The sequence below is a fragment of the Thalassophryne amazonica genome, chromosome 15 (assembly GCF_902500255.1).
Source record: "Thalassophryne amazonica chromosome 15, fThaAma1.1, whole genome shotgun sequence".
NCBI classification, from domain to species: Eukaryota; Metazoa; Chordata; class Actinopteri; order Batrachoidiformes; family Batrachoididae; genus Thalassophryne; species Thalassophryne amazonica.
The window spans coordinates 11790079-11811489 of record NC_047117.1 but is presented as its reverse complement, the minus strand read 5'-3'; the positions used below and the strand labels follow the sequence as shown (position 1 = coordinate 11811489).

Here is a 21411-nt window from a genome sequence, read left to right as displayed (position 1 = left end):
CCCAGCAAACTGCTAACAGAGGCCATTGCCATTAGCTGCTTTGGACTCGAGTGTGTTTGTTTTTTTCTGAGCATTTTATGGAAAACATCTGAGCTCATATGGTTTGCTGTGTGGTTAACTGTGCAAACAGACATCTAAAAAAAAAATCTGTGCTCCTGTACTTATGTTGAATGGATTTTCAGTATTATATAATTTGTATATTAGCACTGTTAGCACAAATTAGCAGGTATTAAGAGCTTGGTGAGGCTATCTGCACTGTTACTTCATTGTTACTGGAGCATTATACCGGACATAGTTTTTAATACCTGCAACCACGGCAGTCTTGCCCAAGCTCCACCCCCCTTACCATTTACAGGTTGGCCAAGAGTTAGGCGTGGTCAGGCACTGCCATGATGGTGACATTTGGAACCACCCCATTTGAGCTTCAAACCCGCTCTTCAGTAAACCTCTGGGTGATGTCACAGAGGGTGTGTCCATATATACAGTCTGTGGACAAAATAATATGTAGAGTCACACAAACGTCCGTTTCAACTGTCTGTAATTTAATTGTTTTCCTTTTCGTCACAGAGCACAGCGCAGAAATCTTAAGCACCCATGTAATTATGTATAAATATGTTTTATGGAATCTTTGTTTTATTTTATTTTGTTATTTGCTTTTAAAAGATGTGATTATGATACTAAAATCAAAATTTCAGTAAAACTTACAATATTATTGAGAATATCTGATACATGACATTTTCATAAAATTATTTTAACAATTCACAGCCAATTAATGGAATGAAATTAACTGCTATTTCTTATTAGAACTTGTGTTCCCCATGATTGGAAAATTTTGGACTTTACAAGCACCATTCCATTTTGTACTTGTTGAAGTGGAAGTGTACTTTGTGTTTTGTGTTGCAGTTAAACAGGCCATTCATACCTCACTGCGTGGTAAGAGACCTGCTCCAAGCAGAGTTTGAAAAGTCATGCGATAAAACATCTGTTGCTGTTGGACGCCGAAAGCGCTACATTCTTAAGAATCCCCAGACACTTCTGAACTACAGGTATGTACATAAAATAAATTGTCTTCTGTTCTTTGTAATATTTGATTGAATGTACAAATCAAGTTATTATCATTACAGCTTGACTTTTCTGTGACTGGTATACAAAAAAACACTATATAAACAGTGCAGATATTATGATGATTTAGTTTTATATACAGAATCTCGTCTCTGCTGTTTGCGGACGATGTGGTTCTGTTGGCTTCGTCAAATCAGGACCTTCAGCGTGCACTGGGGCGGTTTGCAGCTGAGTGTGAGGCGTCCGGGATGAAGATCAGCACCTCCAAATCCGAGGCCATGGTTCTCGACCGGAAAAAGGTGCTTTGCCCTCTTCAGGTCGGTGGAGTGTCCTTGCCTCAAGTGGAGGAGTTTAAGTATCTCGGGGTCTTGTTCACAAGTGAGGGACGGATGGAGCGTGAGATCAATAGACGGATCGGTGCAGTGTCTGCAGTGATGCGGTCGCTGTATTGGACCGTCGTGGTGAAGAGAGAGCTGAGTAGGGGGGCAAAGCTCTCGATTTACCGATCGATCTACGTTCCGATCCTCACCTATGGTCATGAGATTTGGCTCATGACCGAAAGAACGAGATCGCGGGTACAAGCGGCCGAGATCAGTTTCCTCCGCAGGGTGGCTGGGCGCTCCCTTAGAGTTAGGGTGAGGAGCTCGGTCACTCGGGAGGAGCTCGGAGTCGAGCCACTGCTCCTCCATGTCGAAAGGAGTCAGTTGAGGTGGCTCAGGCATCTTTTCCGGATGCCCCCTGGACGCCTCGCTGGAGAGGTGTTCCGGGCACGTCCCATTGGGAGGAGGCCCCGGGGAAGACCCAGGACACGCTGGAAGGATTACATCTCTCGGCTGGCTTGGGAACGCCTTGGGGTTCCCCCGGAGGAGCTGGGGGAGGTGTGTGTGGATCGGGAGGTCTGGGCGGCTTTGCTTGAGCTGCTGCCCCCGCGACCCGACTCCGGATAAAGTGGAAGAAAATGGATGGATGGATGGATAGTTTTATACAATAAATGGTGGTCCTTCCTAAATTTAATGTCTAATAGAGTTTTGCACAGCAGTCTTCAACTTATCAATGTCTTTCAGGATCTGGCTGGCTGAGGTACACCAGGACAAAGCTCTGATGGATCTGCTAGAAGAGAAGAAACCTGCCAATCCAGATCAAGCAGAAGTATGGGACCATGCTGTCCAGCTCTGGATTTACAGAGCCTGTAAATTTGTAAATTTTATATTTGTTTAATCTCACTTATTGTTTCAGGATTGTGCTGCAGCATTAATTGAATATACCAGGCTGCTTAGGCAGAAGTTCAGATCTTATGCTGCAGACCCATGTGACACCATCATGCCAGACACAAAACATCAGATTGTCTCAAGGTAGGGTGGAAAACTTCACATCTACAACTTAGGTTAACATTCCGATATAAGGGCTTCAATGATACCATAGTGCATGATAAATGGTTCTACTTGCAATTTGATGCAGTTTTACACTTTCCTAATGAAACACTTTCTATGAAAACGTAACTAAAGATTAACACACTGACTAACGACAGTGTGAGAAGAATAGATGCTGGATAGTATTATTCGGTTTTACAGCTTAGCACTTAGCTTCAAGCATTCTGCATCGATTTCTGACTAAAGACAGAGTGGTGAGCAATTTAGTGATTTATCACTGCTGTTTCTGTGTATTACAGGTTTAAGGTTTGTGCAATAGACGATGGAAAACAGATGTCATTCAAAGACTTCATCAATAGGTAGGGATTTCATTTGGTGTCAAGTGAAATGTAGTTCAGATAATCATAAAATAAATAATTGAAGAAATGTTTTTGTAATTCTTTTGCAGCACAGCCGACATTCATGCCATCGTGTTGTATAACTTGATGCAGAGCTCTCTGGCCATGACCAATTATCAGATGAAGTCTTGCCGATCTTTTCAGGTATGGAAAACAGTCATTGGTATTTGCATTATGCATGTTCTCTGTGTCTCCATAAACAGCTCAGTGCTGCTGAGAATTATTGATCAGAGTCAGTTTATCATCCACGTAATGAATCTCTGTGTATGTATGTAGACACATTTGAACGAACGTGGCAACTCATGATCAGTAAATGTAGATACGGTATACTTGCACCGCAGATGATTTCTGAAGTGTACAGTAGCTGATTGAATGTTTATGTTGTTTGGTGCATGTATTTGCATGTTAGCTCTCTGAGTCTTGAGTAGATTCTGCTCCTGTCACATTTGTGGGCTCATTTTTCACTCCACCTGCAAGTCTTGTGCCTCTTAGAGTGTTTTAAATAGTACAACCCCTGGCAATAATTATGGAATCACCGGCCTCGGAGGATGTTCATTCAGTTGTTTAATTTTGTAGAAAAAAAGCAGATCACAGACATGACACAAAACTAAAGTCATTTCAAATGGTAAATTTCTGGCTTTAAGAAACACTATAAGAAATCAGGAAAAATAATTGTGGCAGTCAGTAACGGTTACTTTTTTAGACCAAGCAGAGGGAAAAAATATGGACTCACTCAATTCTGAGGAATAAATTATGGAATCACCCTGTAAATTTTCATCCCCAAAACACCTGCATCAAATCAGATCTGCTCATTAGTCTGCATCTAAAAAGGAGTGATCACACCTTGGAGAGCTGTTGCACCAAGTGGACTGACATGACTCATGGCTCAAACATGAGAGATGTCAATTGAAACAAAGGAGAGGATTATCAAACTCTTAAAAGAGGGTAAATCATCACGCAATGTTGCAAAAGATGTTGGTTGTTCACAGTTAGCTGTGTCTAAACTCTGGACCAAATACAAACAACATGGGAAGGTTGTTAAAGGCAAACATACTGGTAGACAAAGGAAGACATCAAAGCGTCAAGACAGAAAACGTAAAGCAGTATGTCTCAAAAATCGAAAATGCACAACAAAACAAATGAGGAATGAATGGGAGGAAACTGGAGTCAACGTCTGTGACCGAACTGTAAGAAACCGCCTAAAGGAAATGGGATTTACATACAGAAAAGCTAAACGAAAGCCATCATTAACACCTAAACAGAAAAAAACAAGGTTACAACGGGCTAAGGAAAAGCAATTGTGGACTGTGGATGACTGGATGAAAGTCATATTCAGTGATGAATCTCGAATCTGCATTGGGCAATGTGATGATGCTGGAACTTTTGTTTGGTGCCGTTCCAGTGAGATTTATAAAGATGACTGCCTGAAGAGAACATGTAAATTTCCACAGTCATTGATGATATGGGGCTGCATGTCAGGTAAAGGCACTGGGGAGATGGCTGTCATTACATCATCAATAAATGCACAAGTTTACGTTGATATTTTGGACACTTTTCTTATCCCATCAATTGAAAGGATGTTTGGGGATGATGAAATCATTTTTCAAGATGATAATGCATCTTGCCATAGAGCAAAAACTGTGAAAACATTCCTTGCAAAAAGACACATAGGGTCAGTGTCATGGCCTGCAAATAGTCCGGATATTAATCCAATTGAAAATCTTTGGTGGAAGTTGAAGAAGATGGTCCATGACAAGGCTCCAACCTGCAAAGCTGATCTGGCAACAGTAATCAGAGAAAGTTGGAGCCAGATTGATGAAGAGTACTGTTTGTCACTCATTAAGTCCATGCCTCAGAGACTGCAAGCTGTTATAAAAGCCAGAGGTGGTGCAACAAAATACTAGTGATGTGTTGGAGCGTTCTTTTGTTTTTCATGATTCCATAATTTTTTCCTCAGAATTGAGTGATTCCATATTTTTTTCCCTCTGCATGGTCTAAAAAAGTAACCGTTACTGACTGCCACGATTTTTTTCCTGATTTCTTATAGTGTTTCTTAAAGCCAGAAAGTTGCCATTTGAAATGACTTTAATTTTGTGTCATGTCTGTGATCTGCTTTTTTTCTACAATATTAAACAACTGAATGAACATCCTCTGAGGCCGGTGATTCCATAATTTTTGCCAGGGGTTGTAGTATCTCTCTGTAGCATGAAAGTAGCAACCTTGCAGACAGGAAGGCACTGGGGAGGATCCTGGCGGCAGCAAAGAAGATTATTAGTGTCAGGCTGCCAAACATTGGTGAACTGGCAGAACAGCGCTGCTTGTCCAGGGCAAGTAGGATAATCAGGGATACTTCACATCCCTTTAACAATCTGTTTTCCCTCCTGCCCTCAAGTAGTCAGTACCGTAGTCTAAGTTGCAAAACACACAGATTCAGAGACATCTTTTACCCAACCGCCATAAGACAGTTAAATACAAATCAATAGAAAGGACTGTGTAATATAGAATGTAGGACATAGAATACTCTGTAGCATTTGGTAGCAACTTTATTCTTGTAGCATCTTCATATGTGCAGTATCCCATGTCCTTTATTTATTGTATGTTGTGCATACACAGATACAGAGGCAGTTATCGATAGGGTTTGTTTGTTTTTGTTGTTGTTGTTGTTGTTTTTTACACCCCTATCACTATCACACACCTTCAACTGGTATTCTGTGATTTTATCTGTTTGTGCAGTGCATCAATATTTTGTTCTGTGACAGCATCTGTGATGTTTTTTGCTGAATGACAACAAAAATGAGTCTAAGTCATGGCTAGGTATCGTATAAAAATGTCTTTTGTGTAATATATGGCACACTTACAAATGAGTATAAATTATAAAAAGAAACACAAGTTCAATTTCTTTGCTAATTTATGTTGCAAAAATTGTAAAATGATGGATTCTACATAGGCAATATTGTAGGGAATTTTTTTTCTCTACAATATTGGGGGAAGGTCATATGCTGTTCACTAGAAGCATTTTTCTGTGCCACTTTCTCTTTTACACGACCCCTCAGTGTTGTACTGCTTTCTTTGAATATTCCACATTCTCTGATACAAAACGTGGTCCGTTTGTCTTTCCCTAGACCTTCCATACATACAGCAAATATAGTGAGGAATTGCTCTTTCAAGTATTCATTCAATGTAGGAAGACGGGTCTGGTCAACCGACGACGTGTGAACGTTAAGGGGCTGCACAAGAAACGAGCCCTACCCATCCTACCTATGTCCTACCAGCTGTCCCAGTCGTACTACAGGTACACAAACCACCTGATGAACCCTATTCGCTAAAATGTACCATATGTCCATGGTACATGCTAAAATACACTGTGATAGCTTTCAAATTCTACTTTTTCTTATGGAACACCAACAGCTTAAGTGGTATTTTGACTACTTGACCTTTTTTAAAGACTCGGGAACTGTACTTGTGGTTCAATCACAGGAACTTGTATCCAGCTTTGAAAAGTAATGTCACAACTTGATTTCAAAACAATTACATATAAAAACAGGAAACTCAAGACAAAAACCACACAAACACTGTTTTCATTCTCTTTTCCGACTCTGTTGACTCTTTCTTAATATCGTTTGTCCGTAAGTATTTGAACTTGGACACAAGAATTGTCACAGCTGCCATTTTGTCTCTGTACTTTTCTAAAAAAAAAAAAAACCACGATAGAGTTAAAACAGCTGAGGTGTTCTGGTGGTGTTGACTTGGAACTGCATTTCAGGGGCTTAAGAGAAATGTCAGGTTAACTATTTAGGAATTACAGCCATTTTTATACACAGTCCCTCCATTTTCTGAGGCCATAAATAACTGTCACATTTACACTCAACAAAAATATAAACGCAACACTTTTGGTTTTGCTCCCATTTTGTATGAGATTAACTCAAAGATCTAAAACTTTTTCCACATATGCAATATCACCATTTCTCTCAAATATTGTTCACAAACCAGTCGAAATCTGTGATAGTGAGCACTTCTCCTTTGCTGAGATAATCCATCCCACCTCACAGGTGTGCCATATCAAGATGCTGATTAGACACCATGATTAGTGCACAGGTGTGCCTTAGACTGTCCACAATAAAAGGCCACTCTGAAAGGTGCAGTTTTATCACACAGCACAATGCCACAGATGTTGCAAGATTTGAGGGAGCGTGCAATTGGCATGCTGACAGCAGGAATGTCAACCAGAGCTGTTGCTCATGTATTGAATGTTCATTTCTCTACCATAAGCCGTCTCCAAAGGTGTTTCAGAGAATTTGTCAGTACATCCAACCAGCCTCACAACCGCAGACCACGTGTAACCACACCAGCCCAGGACCTCCGCATCCAGCATGTTCACCTCCAAGATCGTCTGAGACCAGCCACTCGGACAGCTGCTGGAACAATCGGTTTGCATAACCAAAGAATTTCTGCACAAATTGTCAGAAACCGTCTCAGGGAAGCTCATCTGCATGCTCGTCGTCCTCATCGGGGTCTCGACCTGACTCCAGTTCATCGTCGTAACCGACTTGAGTGGGCAAATGCTCACATTCGTTGCCATTAAGCACGTTGGAGAGGTGTTCTCTTCACGGATGATGCGAAGGAGATGTGTTGCACTGCATGAGGCAAATGGTGGTCACACCAGATACTGACTGGTATCCCCCCCAATAAAACAAAACTGCACCTTTCAGAGTGGTCTTTTATTGTGGACAGTCTAAGGCACACCTGTGCACTAATCATGGTGTCTAATCAGCATCTTGATATGGCACACCTGTGAGGTGGGATGGATTATCTCAGCAAAGGAGAAGTGCTCACTATCACAGATTTCGACTGGTTTGTGAACAATATTTGAGGGAAATGGTGATATTGTGTATGTGGAAAAAGTTTTAGATCTTTGAGTTCATCTCATACAAAATGGGAGCAAAACCAAAAGTGTTGCATTTATATTTTTGTTGAGTGTAATTTGTTCATTTATTTTTAATAAAAATCATCATTTAGATGAGTCACATGAACTTTTCCAAGTTACTGAATATGTATTCATTGGACTTCATTGATGTCTTTATTAAGAATCATTTGTATTTCTTAATGATTTATGTCAGTGAACATATTCAGTGTTTTGGAAATGTTTTGTATTTAACAATAATTCTTATATTTAGTTTGTTCAATTACATAAGGGCTCTGAAGATGGATAGTGTGTGTGTGTGTGTGTGTGTGTGTGTGTGTGTGTGTGTGTGTGTGTGTGTGTGTGTGTGTGTGTGTGTGTGTGTGTGTGTGTGTGTGTGTGTGTGTGTGTGTGTGTGTGTGTGTGTGTGTCAACTAAAATTCAAGGTGTTCAAGATCTGGGTGGGCTCAGAAGAATTTCAAACTTCATAGGCAGATTTTAAAGGCTTAGGCCTTGGCAAACATATACAGTCTAAGTTCTTGTTGACCGCTCTTTCCTGTCAGGTGTTTCTCGTGGCGTTTTCCTCGAACACTGTACAATGAGCTGTTCCGCTTCACGAAGAACCTAACCTGCAGGGCGATAAGAGACGACAGACCAGTTACTACGTTCTACCAGGAAACCAAGAACAGGACGGAGAATGGCGAGGATGTGTTGGAGAGAACAAGCAAAAAGAAGCCAGAGGGATCGTCAGAAGTGGAAAAGAGTAAGGCCCCAAAGGAAGGAGGGAAAGACCAGGGAGGAGAAGAGAAGCAGAAAGAGCTGAATCGAGAAAATGGAGACGATATTGCCGGCGGTTCCGACGTCACTCAATCTGCCAGAGAGCAGATCAGTGATCATCTCACCCACAATGAAGAGGATCCAGGGGTGACTTCATGTGAAGTTCCAGAGGTGTATCCAGACGTGTCGGACATGCTGAGGTACTCTCTGGACTCTTTAGGGGGATCGTGTGTGGCCGTTCTCAGCCTGATGACTCTGGGACTGCTGTCTGTGCACGTGTCCATACCCAAACAGATTGTGGTGGTGGATAGCACCTTAGTGGATGACACAGTCAAGAGGTGAGAGGACAAATGATTTACATGAAAAAAAAATATGTAATTTTTAAACCTTAATCCCTTATTAGGGATGTAATGATTCACTCAACTCAGAGTTCAATATGATTCACAATCCTGAGTTCACGATGCAGCTTTCTTACATTTTTTTTTTCATTAAGACATGACTGAAACCAAGGGCGCAATTTAGAACTAGAAATTTGGGGGGGGGGTGCGAGGCCCGCAGGGCCGAAGCCCATAGGCCAGGGGTCTGGGAGCCGCTTTAGGCCCCCAGAGGCCAACGGTTTCTAGATAAGCTCAGATGCATTCTGAGCATCCAGAACAGTAATTTTAATGTTTTAAGAAGACCATAAAGTGGACACCATTTGACTTATGCAATTTGAAACTGTGGATATAAGTACTTTATTCTGAGAATAGCCAGCATTGATTTTATTAACATCCTGGTGTAAATAAAGTCTCACCACGTGTAGAACTCAAAAAGAATGATAGGTTGAGTTTTCATTAAAAAAAACAACTGCAATGTGGTAAAATGTATTCAGAAATATGAAAGAACAGGCTCTTAATAATTATTAACTATCGCATACTGTATTTTTTTGCATAAGTTTGAAAAAACAACAGATCATAAGTTTAGGATAAATTACTTATCATGAATTTAATTTTTGAAGTGGCACTAATGACGACACTCATACTGAACATAATTTCGCTTGCATAGACTGATTTTGGAGATCAAGTAATTGCAGATGGGCTTTCTGAGTTCCCAGATAGCTTTTCTGATTTCCTTTTCTAACTTTTCAGAATTTAGTAAATTAGCATATGGTCCATTGATACTTATGTGTAGACACTAGTCCCTAGAGGCAACAATTTTTGGTTTCAAATTCTGAATGTGGCAAACAAGAAACAGGTGTTGTAAACAAGTCAATGCTGCTAAAAATACAAACTTGCAGAAACAAAGATACTATTCTGACATGGTTTTGCACATAAGACTGACATGGTTTGCGCATAAGACTGGCATAGCATGTTTCAAGTACACACATATATGTCAGAAGGTGGGGGGGCATACCATATTCTGTCTCCCCTGGTTGAAAAGGTGGGGGGGACATGTCCACCCATCCCCCACCAAATTGCGCCTATGACTGAAACATATTTGTTTATTTATTTTAGGGTTTGTAAGAGTAGAATGGGAGGCAGAGCCTTCAGCTTTCAGGCTCCTCTCCTGTGGAACCAGCTCCCAATTCAGATCAGGGAGACAGACACCCTCTCTACTTTTAAGATTAGGCTTAAAACTTTCCTTTTTGCTAAAGCTTATAGTTAGGGCTGGATCAGGTGACCCTGAACCATCCCTTAGTTATGCTGCTATAGACGTAGACTGCTGAGGGGTTCCCATGATGCACTGTTTCTTTCTCTTTTTGCTCTGTATGCACCACTCTGCATTTAATCATTAGTGATCGATCTCTGCTCCCCTCCACAGCATGTCTTTTTCCTGGTTCTCTTCCTCAGCCCCAACCAGTCCCAGCAGAAGACTGCCCCTCCCTGAGCCTGGTTCTGCTGGAGGTTTCTTCCTGTTAAAAGGGAGTTTTTCCTTCCCACTGTAGCCAAGTGCTTGCTCACAGGGGGTCGTTTTGACCGTTGGGGTTTTACATAATTATTGTATGGCCTTGCCTTACAATATAAAGCGCCTTGGGGCAACTGTTTGTTGTGATTTGGCGCTATATAAAAAAATTGATTGATTGATTGATTTCTGTAAACTGTAAAAAGAAACATGTCCTTCAAAGTGCAAGTGAAAATTATATTTTATCTTCGATAACAATAAAAAAAAATGACTATTAAAACAAATGCCACATGAAAATAACTTCATAAAATGCTGCTACAATGTTGACTTAAGAAATAAAAACAAATAGTGTTTTATTTTCCTGTAGAATATTATGTAAATGCTATTTGTCAGACCTTGCCAGGAATTAAAGCACTAAACAAAATAAGTTCTGATAATAAAACAATAAATGTCAATAATAAAAAGTACCTTACAATGATACACAAAAATCCCAAATGAAGGAACTGATAATACTGAAAAGGTGCCATTTATATATTATTTTTCCTTTTCAAGAGGTGACTTATACTCTGGAAAATATGGTAAGATGCTTATTTGTTGTATGCATCACCCAGCCATTTCAGTTTTCGTGAAACCGGAATGTTAAGCTGCGCTCTGCGTGACCAGGAATATCTCTGGTGGACCGAGGTGAACTTAGTTTTAGGTTGGTTAATTGTCTGTCGAGTAACCAACCTAAAACTGACTTCACTTCTGTCTCTGGTATGTTTGTGAATGAAAGCGCATTGCGATTCATTTTTCATTTGAATCACCACACAGCTGTATCCATTTTTAGTTGATTCGCGATGCATCATTATATTCTGGGTATTAATCTAAATTATAGTTACAATTTGTTACTTTACTGCTTTTATTTTACTGACAAATCCCCCTTGATTACAAGTCGAATATAATGAACAGGTTACATATTTAAGAGAAAAACTCTACACCCTGATTACTACAGACCCTCTGATATTTACTTTCCCTTGAGTCCACATCAGTCATCTGGATGTAACACTTCAATAGCTCAGTTTTGCATAACAATCAAAATCTATTTTTTTACTCCTGATCTGATGTTTGTACTTTCAAACAAGAAGGTGTTTTACTAAAATTAAACGAAATATTTACTTATCTGTCTGCATGAGAGAAAATCCCTGGAGAGGAAGAGAAAGGTCAAAGTTACCCAAAAGGACAGATCGACGTTCTTTCTTCCTGCTTTCATCCAAAGCTTCTTAATGGCATAAGTGTGTTGTGTGTGTGTGCGTGCGTGCGTGCGTGCGTGCATGCATGCGTGTGTGTGTGTGTGAGAGAGAGACAGAAACATGATATAAAGCTATTAGGGTGCATCAAATTTGAATATTTGAAAATATCAGTTTGGCTGGCATTGTATTTTGTTCCAATTAATATAAAACTGACTTTTGCAAAGTTTTGAGGAATTCCATTGAGATTTAGGGGTGCCACCTAACACATGAACTTTTGTGAAATTTCGAAAAACGTGCAATTTTTAGTCTAATTGCCAAAAGGTTGATCTGGAAATGTTGAGTACAGTGAACTTTTATACAGTAACATGTTCTATAGGGTTATCAAAGTAAAAGTTGCTTGTTTGCCCTTTGGGCAACTTGGGCATTTCTCAGAATTCAACTTTCAAGATTCTCCATTCATTTGTCCTATAGACAAAATGAATGGAGGTCAATGGGACATGTTCACGTGGCCTTACCCTGAGTTTTGTGCAGCAATGATGGATGTCGGACACACACATAAAGTTTAATTGACTTTATTGTTAAACACAAGGGGCGATACTGACACACTGAAAACAACAAACACTCTCTAGTGGCTGTTTAGTTGAAGTTTAGTTAGCTGACACTTTCTAAACTTCAAACTTAATTGCTCAGTTTGTGCCAGAGTCCGTTCCACTGACATCACCAGGGAGAAAGAGAGAGGAAATGGAACCTGAACTCTGAACCTAGCCAGTGCGTCTCCCCACCCGCCACCCCAGAGTAACCGTCCTATTCAGGGATTAGCTTGCGTTTGCAGCAGCGAAGGTTTGGCTGTTGGATGCGGTCATGTTCAGCTCCCTGCAGCACATTCTGCAGCTGCTGCTCCTTGCTGGCCACTGCGACGAAGTCAGACATGAACATGACGCCATGTTTGGCACAGTCACTGACCACGTTCATTCCACATACATTGACCACAATTTTTTTGAACACAGCATTGTTCGCCCATTCCTTCACATCAAGAGACAAATTCTGGATCAATGTGCAGCTGGTGCATCCCAAACCAGCAATCCTTATTGGCGAGGTCAGCCAATCTGGTGGTTGGCAAGAGGGTGGGGAACTTTGGCTTGCCAAAGCACTGCTCAGGGATGTGCATGGGGAGATCAGCGGGCTTGTGCTCCAAGATTACACTGGCAATTGCACACTGTCATCGTTGGGCACCTTGCTGCTGAAGAGAGCGAGGGGTAGCATCTCACCTGTCAGGTACCAGTGATGCCTCTCCAGTGCCTTGATCATTGATGCTGCAGTACCCTCATCTACAGCCTTGTAAGCCTGCAGGTGGTGGTAGACTGTCAGGTCATTCCAGGCAGCATCTACAGCTTTCTCGCAGGTCAACCACCACTTTTCATACATGTGTGTAATGAAAATGGTAAATGCCCGAATCTTTGGCACCTGCTGCTGTGTGGTGATTGTGCCCTGGGGAAGCAACGTGATGTGCTGCTCCATCCAAGCCAGCTTGAGAGTATAGAGCAGCTTGACCATCTATCGTGCCTTGTGGAGCGCTCCTGGTCATTGGATGTTCACTGCAGTCTGCTCTTCACCATCTGCATCCAGAGACACAAGACACAGCTGCACAAACTGATGGTAGTTACCTCGCTTATGGTCAGTCACTTCTTTTGTGCACCTGACAAGTTCAGCACATAACTTGCCCAGGAGTGATTGATCGGTGTTGCCAGGAATGCAGCGGAACCATTGGCTGCTGGATTCTTGTGGTAACAGGTTCCATTTCTCTCTCAGATGTGTGAACAAGGTAACCTCTGGTGAGCTTGATGACTCCACCTTCAGGTCTGTGAAAACCTGGTTCAGGAGGACCTCACCAATGTGGTGCTGGCACCTAGACCAAAGTAGTGGTCGGCCCAGTGAGAGCTGTATGGCAATACAGGCTGCTGTAAGATGGCCGGTGTTTGACGCAGTGGTGTCAAATGCCATGTTGACAGCCTGGTCAGCGCTGCACCAGTCCTGCAGCAACTTGCATGTCAACCAGGCAATAATCACTCCACATGCCTCATTGGTTTGCTTCTTATATGCCAGGACACCAAGCAGTTTCAGCTGCTCTGCATCTTCAACCACCACTGTAAGATGCTCCTCCAACTGGCGCACATTGCTGAGCATCGGTGTTAACTTGCTGTCCCAGTGTAGGGTGCACAATGGAGGTGGTGTCCAGTATCGCCCCTTGTGTTAACAATAAAGTCAATTAAACTTTATATGTGTGTCCGACCTCCATCACTGCTGCACAAAACTCAGGGTAAGGCCAAGTGAACATGTCCTGTTGACCTCCATTCATTTTGTCTATAGGACAAATTAATAGATAATCTTGAAAGTTAAATTCTGAGAAATGCCCAAGTTGCCCAAAGGGCAAACAAACAACTTTTATTTTGATAACCCTATAGAACATGTTACTGAATAAAAGTTCACCGTATTCAACATTTCCAGGTCAACCTTTTGGCAATTAGACTAAAAATTGCACATTTTTCGAAATTTCACAAAAGTTCATGTGTCAGGTGGCACCCCTAAATCTCAACGGAATTCCTCAAAACTTTGCAAAAGTCCATTTTATGTTAACTGGAACAACATGGAATGCCAGCCAAATTGATCATTTGAAATAAAAATTTTCCATTCAAATTTGATGCACCCTACTATACAGCCATTTGCAATTTCACTAAACTGACAAAATTTAGTTTCTACTGAAATTCAAGCATTACAATGTTGAAACGTGTTTCATAATTACAGCTCATTTTAATGAAGAGAACATATTTACCTGGGGGGCAAGGGGGAGGGGCTGTCAGTAGGAGGACACGCATGTGCGTATCCATGAGCTTTTGAAATGACTGGAAGTTACCTTTGACTTTGGGTGATGCGCACACACGTGGGCGTGCATGCTGACGTCCGCGAGATGTCTTGTAAATCACTTCAGAGATGTTATCTTGTTACAAAAACAGTGCTTTTAGATTTAGAAGTGTTTATTTCTCACTAACTTTTACAAAGTACAGTGGTCCCTCGTTTATCGCAGGAGTTAAGTTCTAAAAATAGCCCGCAATAGGCGAAATCCGCAAAGTAGTCAGCGTTATTTTTTACAATTATTAGAGATGTTTTAAGGCTGTAAAACCCCTCACTACACACTTTATACATTTTTCTCAAACAGGCATTAACATTTTCTCACTTTTCTCTCGTGTGTAAACACTCTCAAAGTTCAAACCTTAGTAGAAAAACAAGACCAACCTGTTTTCAGGCCCAAACATTTTTTTTGAGAAATAAAAATAGCACATTTTCCTACAAATAATTATGATGACTTTTAGAACTAACAAATTTAATTTTAACGATCAACCTACAAGGTTGGACACATAAGAAATTAATAGTGACTGACCAGTATTTCACAGTTCCTCTGATCGCCCCTCTTCGTCCTGGCGCCTTTTTCCACTGAGTGACACCTCGGTGCAGGTGTCTTTTTCTGAGTGAAGAACACAGTTATGGGTAGTTGTTGGTGCTCTTTCTTCTTCTGGGTGAGAAGATTCTTATAAACAGACACGCAGAACACAATGCGCGTACTCTCCCTTCGCGGTGCCGCGACCGGCCTGCTTGATGAGGACGCAGAACACAATGCGCTGTTTAAAAAAAAAAAAAAGCATGCAAGATTGGACAAAAAAAATCTGCGAAACTGCGAGGCCGTGAAAGGTGAACCACGTTATAGCGAGGGACCACTGTATATGAGAAACATATCAGATTTACACAAAAATCAGCTATTTTGTGCATTTTCCCCATCTTGGATTTGTTCACACGAACAACCAGATAACATCCCTGTGCCTTTGTGTACTCTGATTGGCTGTCACCGTATACTTCCCAGCGTCCCTCGCGCAAGTCGGGGGAAGCCACCATGTGATCTATGGCGTTGCTGTCATATACTGTATGGGTCACTACCGTAAGTAGTTCAAATCTGTCTGTTATTTTGCAATTTTCCCCTTCAGGGGAACTATTTATTAATTTTTTCCAGACAATGTGAATTTTGATCATATTGGCAATGTCATATTATGAATCCCCTATTTAATGGCTAATAAATAAAAATAAAATTATAGTGGTGCCATTGAAAATTGTTTTTATGACTTAATTTCAAAAATTTGAAAGGCTGTATACCTTTAAAGTAGTACAAAAAATTTTGAAAATAAATTAAAATCTGCTCCACATTTAACAGCTACAACATTAAAGGAATGAACGCATCAATAATTATAAACTAGTAATATATATTGTTCTCAAATGGGCTGGTCTGCACTTTTAGTTTTGGTACATCAAGTATATTTTGATGCCAGTACTTTTGTAACAATTCATGTCTTTTACTTGTAAGAGAGTATTTCTGCAGTGTGGTATTACTACTTTGGTGAAAGAGCAGAGCACTTCTTCCACATTGTGTAGAGCTGACAGTTTTTTAGACTTTTGTCCGAGAGGAGAAATTGAAATTTATTTTTTGGGGGGGGGGGATTTCTATGAAAATGTAAGTCAAGCTAACTTGTGTCTTAGTGGTATGGCAGCGCTGGAGGAAGATGATGATGATGATGATGATGGCGGCGAGGAGTGTGAGGGGAGAAAGAGGATGGAAGTGAAGTCACATCAAGCATCACACACAAAGTACCTGATGATGCGTGGATACTGCTGTCCCGGCATAGGTAGTGTTTGAACTGTTTATTCAATAAATTAGTTTAGGTTTTGTCTTTAAATGGTATCCGGGAGCTTTTCCTGCCTTTGCTGGATTGTTGATGCAAAAGTTACACTTTGGAGTCCAGCTTCAGTCAGATCTTTAGTTTATAATTCTGCGTGATACTGTTCATCTGAGCTACAACTCATACAGTTTGTTTTTTCCTTCTCCCTGTCCAGTAAAAATGCGTGACCTCAACACCAATGATAACATTGTGGTAGATTCCTGTATGATGAAGCTGCAGCTACGCAGCACACGTGCACACAACTTGTTCAGTGTGGACGGTGAGTATCGGCAGCCAAGACATTTAAAAATAAAATAATGGCCATATTTGTTTTCTCACCTTGTCTGCCGTTGTTTGACTGTTTGTTTTTTTTTATTCATAGATTTTTCACCACTGGCCCTGTTGGAGTGTGGTCCATCTGTGGTGCCGTCCTTGTTAACGTTCTCCATTCACAGCCGCTCCTCCGCTGCACGCAGTGAGGAGCTGAGCGAGCAGCGTCTCCTTGATCAAAGAGGCTACTCGCCTGAGGACGTGGAAGCATGTGCTCTGCTGAGGAGTAGCTTAGAGGAGGCTGGCGAAAAAGGCGCGGATGTGGCCGACTTCTGCCAGGTGCACAGATGCCTGGTGGAGCCGCAGCCTGGACACACTCGGAGCCTGCGGCAGTACATGCAGGTAAACAGTGGACATCTGTAAACGCTGGGCTATATTTATTTGTTTTTGAAGAATTTTTCTTATATTTATGGATGTCATGTGTCAGACATGAAAAATAGAATACTGTCCTTCCTCAGACGGTCTGAGGAAGGGCAGTATTTCTGTTTTTCATGCCCGGAGCGCTGTGGTGGTGTGGATCATTCTATTTCTACTTTTGGTATAATTTCTCTTGATCCAGCACGCCTTTGACGATTTTTGAATGTGCGTGTCTTCTCTGCATCGTGTGTCAGGTATGAGACAAAATATTAACCAAAAAAAAAAAAAAAACATTTGCATTTTGTAAAGTGATTTTAACATGCCATAATTGCTGTCACCAGAGAGTTGATACAGTAGTGTTCAGAATAATAGTAGTGCTATGTGACTAAAAAGATTAATCCAGGTTTTGAGTATATTTCTTATTGTTACATGGGAAACAAGGTACCAGTAGATTCAGTAGATTCTCACAAATCCAACAAGACCAAGCATTCATGATATGCACACTCTTAAGGCTATGAAATTGGACTATTAGTAAAAAAAAAAAAAAAAAAAAAGTAGAAAAGGGGGTGTTCACAATAATGGTAGCATCTGCTGTTGACGCTACAAACTCAAAACTATTATGTTCAAACTGCTTTTTTAGCAATCCTGTGAATCACTAAACTAGTATTTAGTTGTATAACCACAGTTTTTCATGATTTCTTCACATCTGCAAGGCATTAATTTTGTTGGTTTGGAACCAAGATTTTGCTTGTTTACTAGTGTGCTTGGGGTCATTGTCTTGTTGAAACACCCATTTCAAGGGCATGTCCTCTTCAGCATAAGGCAACATGACCTCTTCAAGTATTTTGACATGTCCAAACTGATCCGTGATACCTGGTATGCGATATATAGGCCCAACACCATAGTAGGAGAAACATGCCCATATCATGATGCTTGCACCACCATGCTTCACTGTCTTCACTGTGAACTGTGGCTTGAATTCAGAGTTTGGGGGTCGTCTCACAAACTGTCTACGGCCCTTGGACCCAAAAATAACAATTTTACTCTCATCAGTCTCATCAGTCACAATTTTTGAGTTGGCTGTGAAATGAAGCAGTGGAAAAATAACTACATTTTTACATTTCCTTAGAACCTGATAGGTGTTATATAGTTTTGTAATCCTCTCTGGTCATATGTACCACCTTTATTTTGCCCTGTTTCAGCATCTTTACAGTGTCAAATAGGGATGTTCCTATAATAATTTAGTGTCCGACTGAAGGTCTTTCAGTTAGTTGAATTCAATTTTAATTCATTTTATTGATATAGCACCAAAGCACAAGATAATTTTCCCCAAGACATTCCATAAGGGTAAAGTCTGACAGTATTTGACATGATCAAGTCTGAGACAATATGCAATTGTAAGCATTACTTAATCGCAGCATAGACACTTATAAATGTGTTGACAACTCAGTAATTGCAATTTAAATAAAAACAACAGCAACACCACCACATTTATGACGATGTTGACAGTGTTCAGTGTGACCATTTAAAATAATAATAATTACAGACTCTGTAGCCTCTGAAAGGCTGTGCCTTTTTGGCAGTTACTCTTATGTATGGTTGTATGTGGTAATTTTTACCTGGCACCAGTCTGGGTTAGCCAAAGTAAGATGCACATAGAGTATAGAGCAGCTATTCCCAAATTTAAAAGCTCCAAGGTCCACTTTGAAACCTGAAAAATCATCTGAGGCTACACTGAAATTTTTAATCATAATTTTGATCGACATATGAGACGAAGGGAAAATATTTTCATGTGTTTGTTATGTTAAAGTAGGCCAGATAAATGAAGAATAACACATAATTTAAACTTCATGGTTTTGTTTTATTAGTTCTGATAACATTTTTTTTTTAGGTAATTGTAAATTTTTATTACAAAACTGAAAATCAAAGGCATTGTTTTCATTTATTTTTACTGCCCTGCCATGGTCCACCTGCAATACCTTCACGCCCCATCAAGGGGCTGCAGCCCATACTTTGGCAGTCACTAATATATCGAGTCAAGATGTCTTCTTTAGTCTTTTCTTGAAATATATTCTTCTCAGGTCAGAACAACAGGAATCCTTTTGATCCCAGGGTCAGTTATTGCATTCCTGGGAATACGGCTGTAGGTGACCGTTTACTGAAGTGTGGTAATTTATCAGAGAGTTTGGATTTTATAGTTTTAGTTGTCATTTTAGATTTTTACTTCAGTCAGTGATGGCATTATGGCTAATTGGTAAAATGAGCCTGACGGTAATCAAAAGAGCGATTATGTCAAGAATTTAGTGGTTCAGTTGGAAATTTCAGACCGTGTGACTTTATATTGTTGCTAAATATTGTACCTTGAATGAAAATCACATGAATTCTGTGTGTGTCGTAATCCTCCAGGATTTAGAAGAAGATGGTCAAGTGTTACGCGTCGGAGGGTTGGCGTGCGCTGGGTGCTCTTGAAGCACGCCGACCCGTGGCTTGTGACTGTAAACCCCGGCTCTGGTCCAGGTTATGCTTAAACACAGATGGACGTCCTGTTGTCAAGAATCTGCACAAAATTCCCTTCCAGCGCAAGAGATTCCGGAGAGTCCAACCAGACCTGGAGGAGCCACCAGCAAAAAAAGTGGCTGGAGACAGAGAAGAAATGGACGAATTTCCAAGTGAATCCATAGGAAATGATGAGAGTAGAGACAAAGTATTGGAAAGATGGCAGACGCCTGGGAATGAAGGAAAGGAGGTGGCGGCACAGGAGACATCAGAAACTGTGGAAAAACACCATGAAGTGAGTGAACAGGGAGTGAAAGAAGACAAGGTGGAGCATGATGGAGATAAGGAGGTGTGCCCGCCTCATGCAGCACCAGCTGATCCTGATGATGAGTAAGTACAATGGAGAGCGGCTGACTTATGTGAATGTTTGTTGTTGATGTATCTTCCTTTTGCTGACAGTCACCTCTCATTTCTACAATTTGTAACCCACTCAGGGAAAGTTTGAGTTTCATCAGCCGCCCGTGGCGTATGGTTGACGGCATGCTGAACCGGCAGGTGTGTAAGGGCATGCTGGAGGGTGTTCTTTTCCACATCATGTCCCTTCCTGGTCTCACACAGCGGAGTCTGATGGAGCATTACAGAGACGTGCTACAGCCAGTGGTCATTCTAGACCTTGTGCAGGTAAACACAGATGCACTTGTACACTCAGTAGCCATAAATTCAACACACCTGACTCACGAGATTGTAGATAGAATGTTCCATTGCTCAACTCATGAAAATATTCTTTCCATCGCATGAATGAAAAAAAATAATTATTTGTTTTATATTACACCTGTGCCAAATCAACATGCAGATCCACCTTGGATTTGCTGTGGCGACCCCGAGTGTAAACAAGGGAGCAGCCGAAGGGACTTACTATATTACACCTTAATAGTTCTTTGTCATTTGACATTTTCCTTAAAATTAGGTGAAGCAGTACTTATAGCTGCTTTTCTAAATTCAATGAAACATCGCCACAAGAACTTACACTCATAAACATTTATTATTTATTTAATATTATTATTTGTTATTATATTTATATATAATATAAGAAGAATGTATATTTATATATTCATTATTATATTATCATTATTCTTTTTTTAATAACCAACCCTGGACAAATTCCATTTTTGCCCCTGGGGGTAAGGTCTGGGAGCAGTCACTGAGCCAAATGTCCTCACACACCACAACACATAATGGCCTTGGGGTAGGTCCTGGATGGAGACCACTCAGGCAGACAACCAGTCCATGAGGGCAGGGAGTTTACAACTTTATAAACACATCAGCTTGTCTGATCTGTAAAATCTGAAGAGCAAACCCCTCAAGAAGAAACAGGAACTGAAAAAATTTGACAGAGTCTGTGGTTTCCAAACTTAAAGGATTTGCACCCAAGTGTTAAAAATAACAAATTCACCAGTATTAAGTTTGTTTATATACTGCTTGCACCTTAAAAATGGGAACCGATATACAGAAAGTTATAGTGTGTGTGTGCGTGTGTGTGTGTGTGTGTACATTTGTATTTCTTGTGGTTTTTGTTTTGTTTTTTATAAATATGGTTTTCCATTTTGTCCGTCCTGTGTAGGCTCTTATAGAACTGGGCTGTGTGAAGAAGAAAACACTGGTTAAAAGTCCTAAACCCTCACTGTTCTCCCGCTCTGTGCGTCTGCCACGGTGCGAGGCAGAAGCGATGATGGAGCAGCCAGATGCCGTGTTCTACGAGCCCACCATCAGCTGCTGCGTGCGACTCGCTTTGGTCTTACCCAACGAACGTCACTGGAACCACTCAGTGTGAATTCCTTCACGACCCTC

At 40.9% G+C, this 21411-nt stretch overlaps 1 protein-coding gene across 1 annotated transcript in view; it reads left to right on the top strand.

The window, feature by feature from the left end:
- Positions 1 to 21411, top strand: part of LOC117525643 (general transcription factor 3C polypeptide 1-like) — a 55987-nt gene extending 34576 nt beyond the window's left edge. Inside the window, 15 exon segments of the mRNA XM_034187549.1 lie at positions 904 to 1046; positions 2127 to 2211; positions 2299 to 2414; positions 2732 to 2791; positions 2881 to 2974; positions 5953 to 6122; positions 8294 to 8845; positions 16202 to 16347; positions 16556 to 16660; positions 16763 to 17052; positions 19474 to 19507; positions 19510 to 19592; positions 19595 to 19953; positions 20058 to 20244; positions 21185 to 21411. Of these exon segments, the coding sequence (XP_034043440.1) occupies positions 904 to 1046; positions 2127 to 2211; positions 2299 to 2414; positions 2732 to 2791; positions 2881 to 2974; positions 5953 to 6122; positions 8294 to 8845; positions 16202 to 16347; positions 16556 to 16660; positions 16763 to 17052; positions 19474 to 19507; positions 19510 to 19592; positions 19595 to 19953; positions 20058 to 20244; positions 21185 to 21394 (2634 nt within the window). The 3' untranslated portion in view covers positions 21395 to 21411.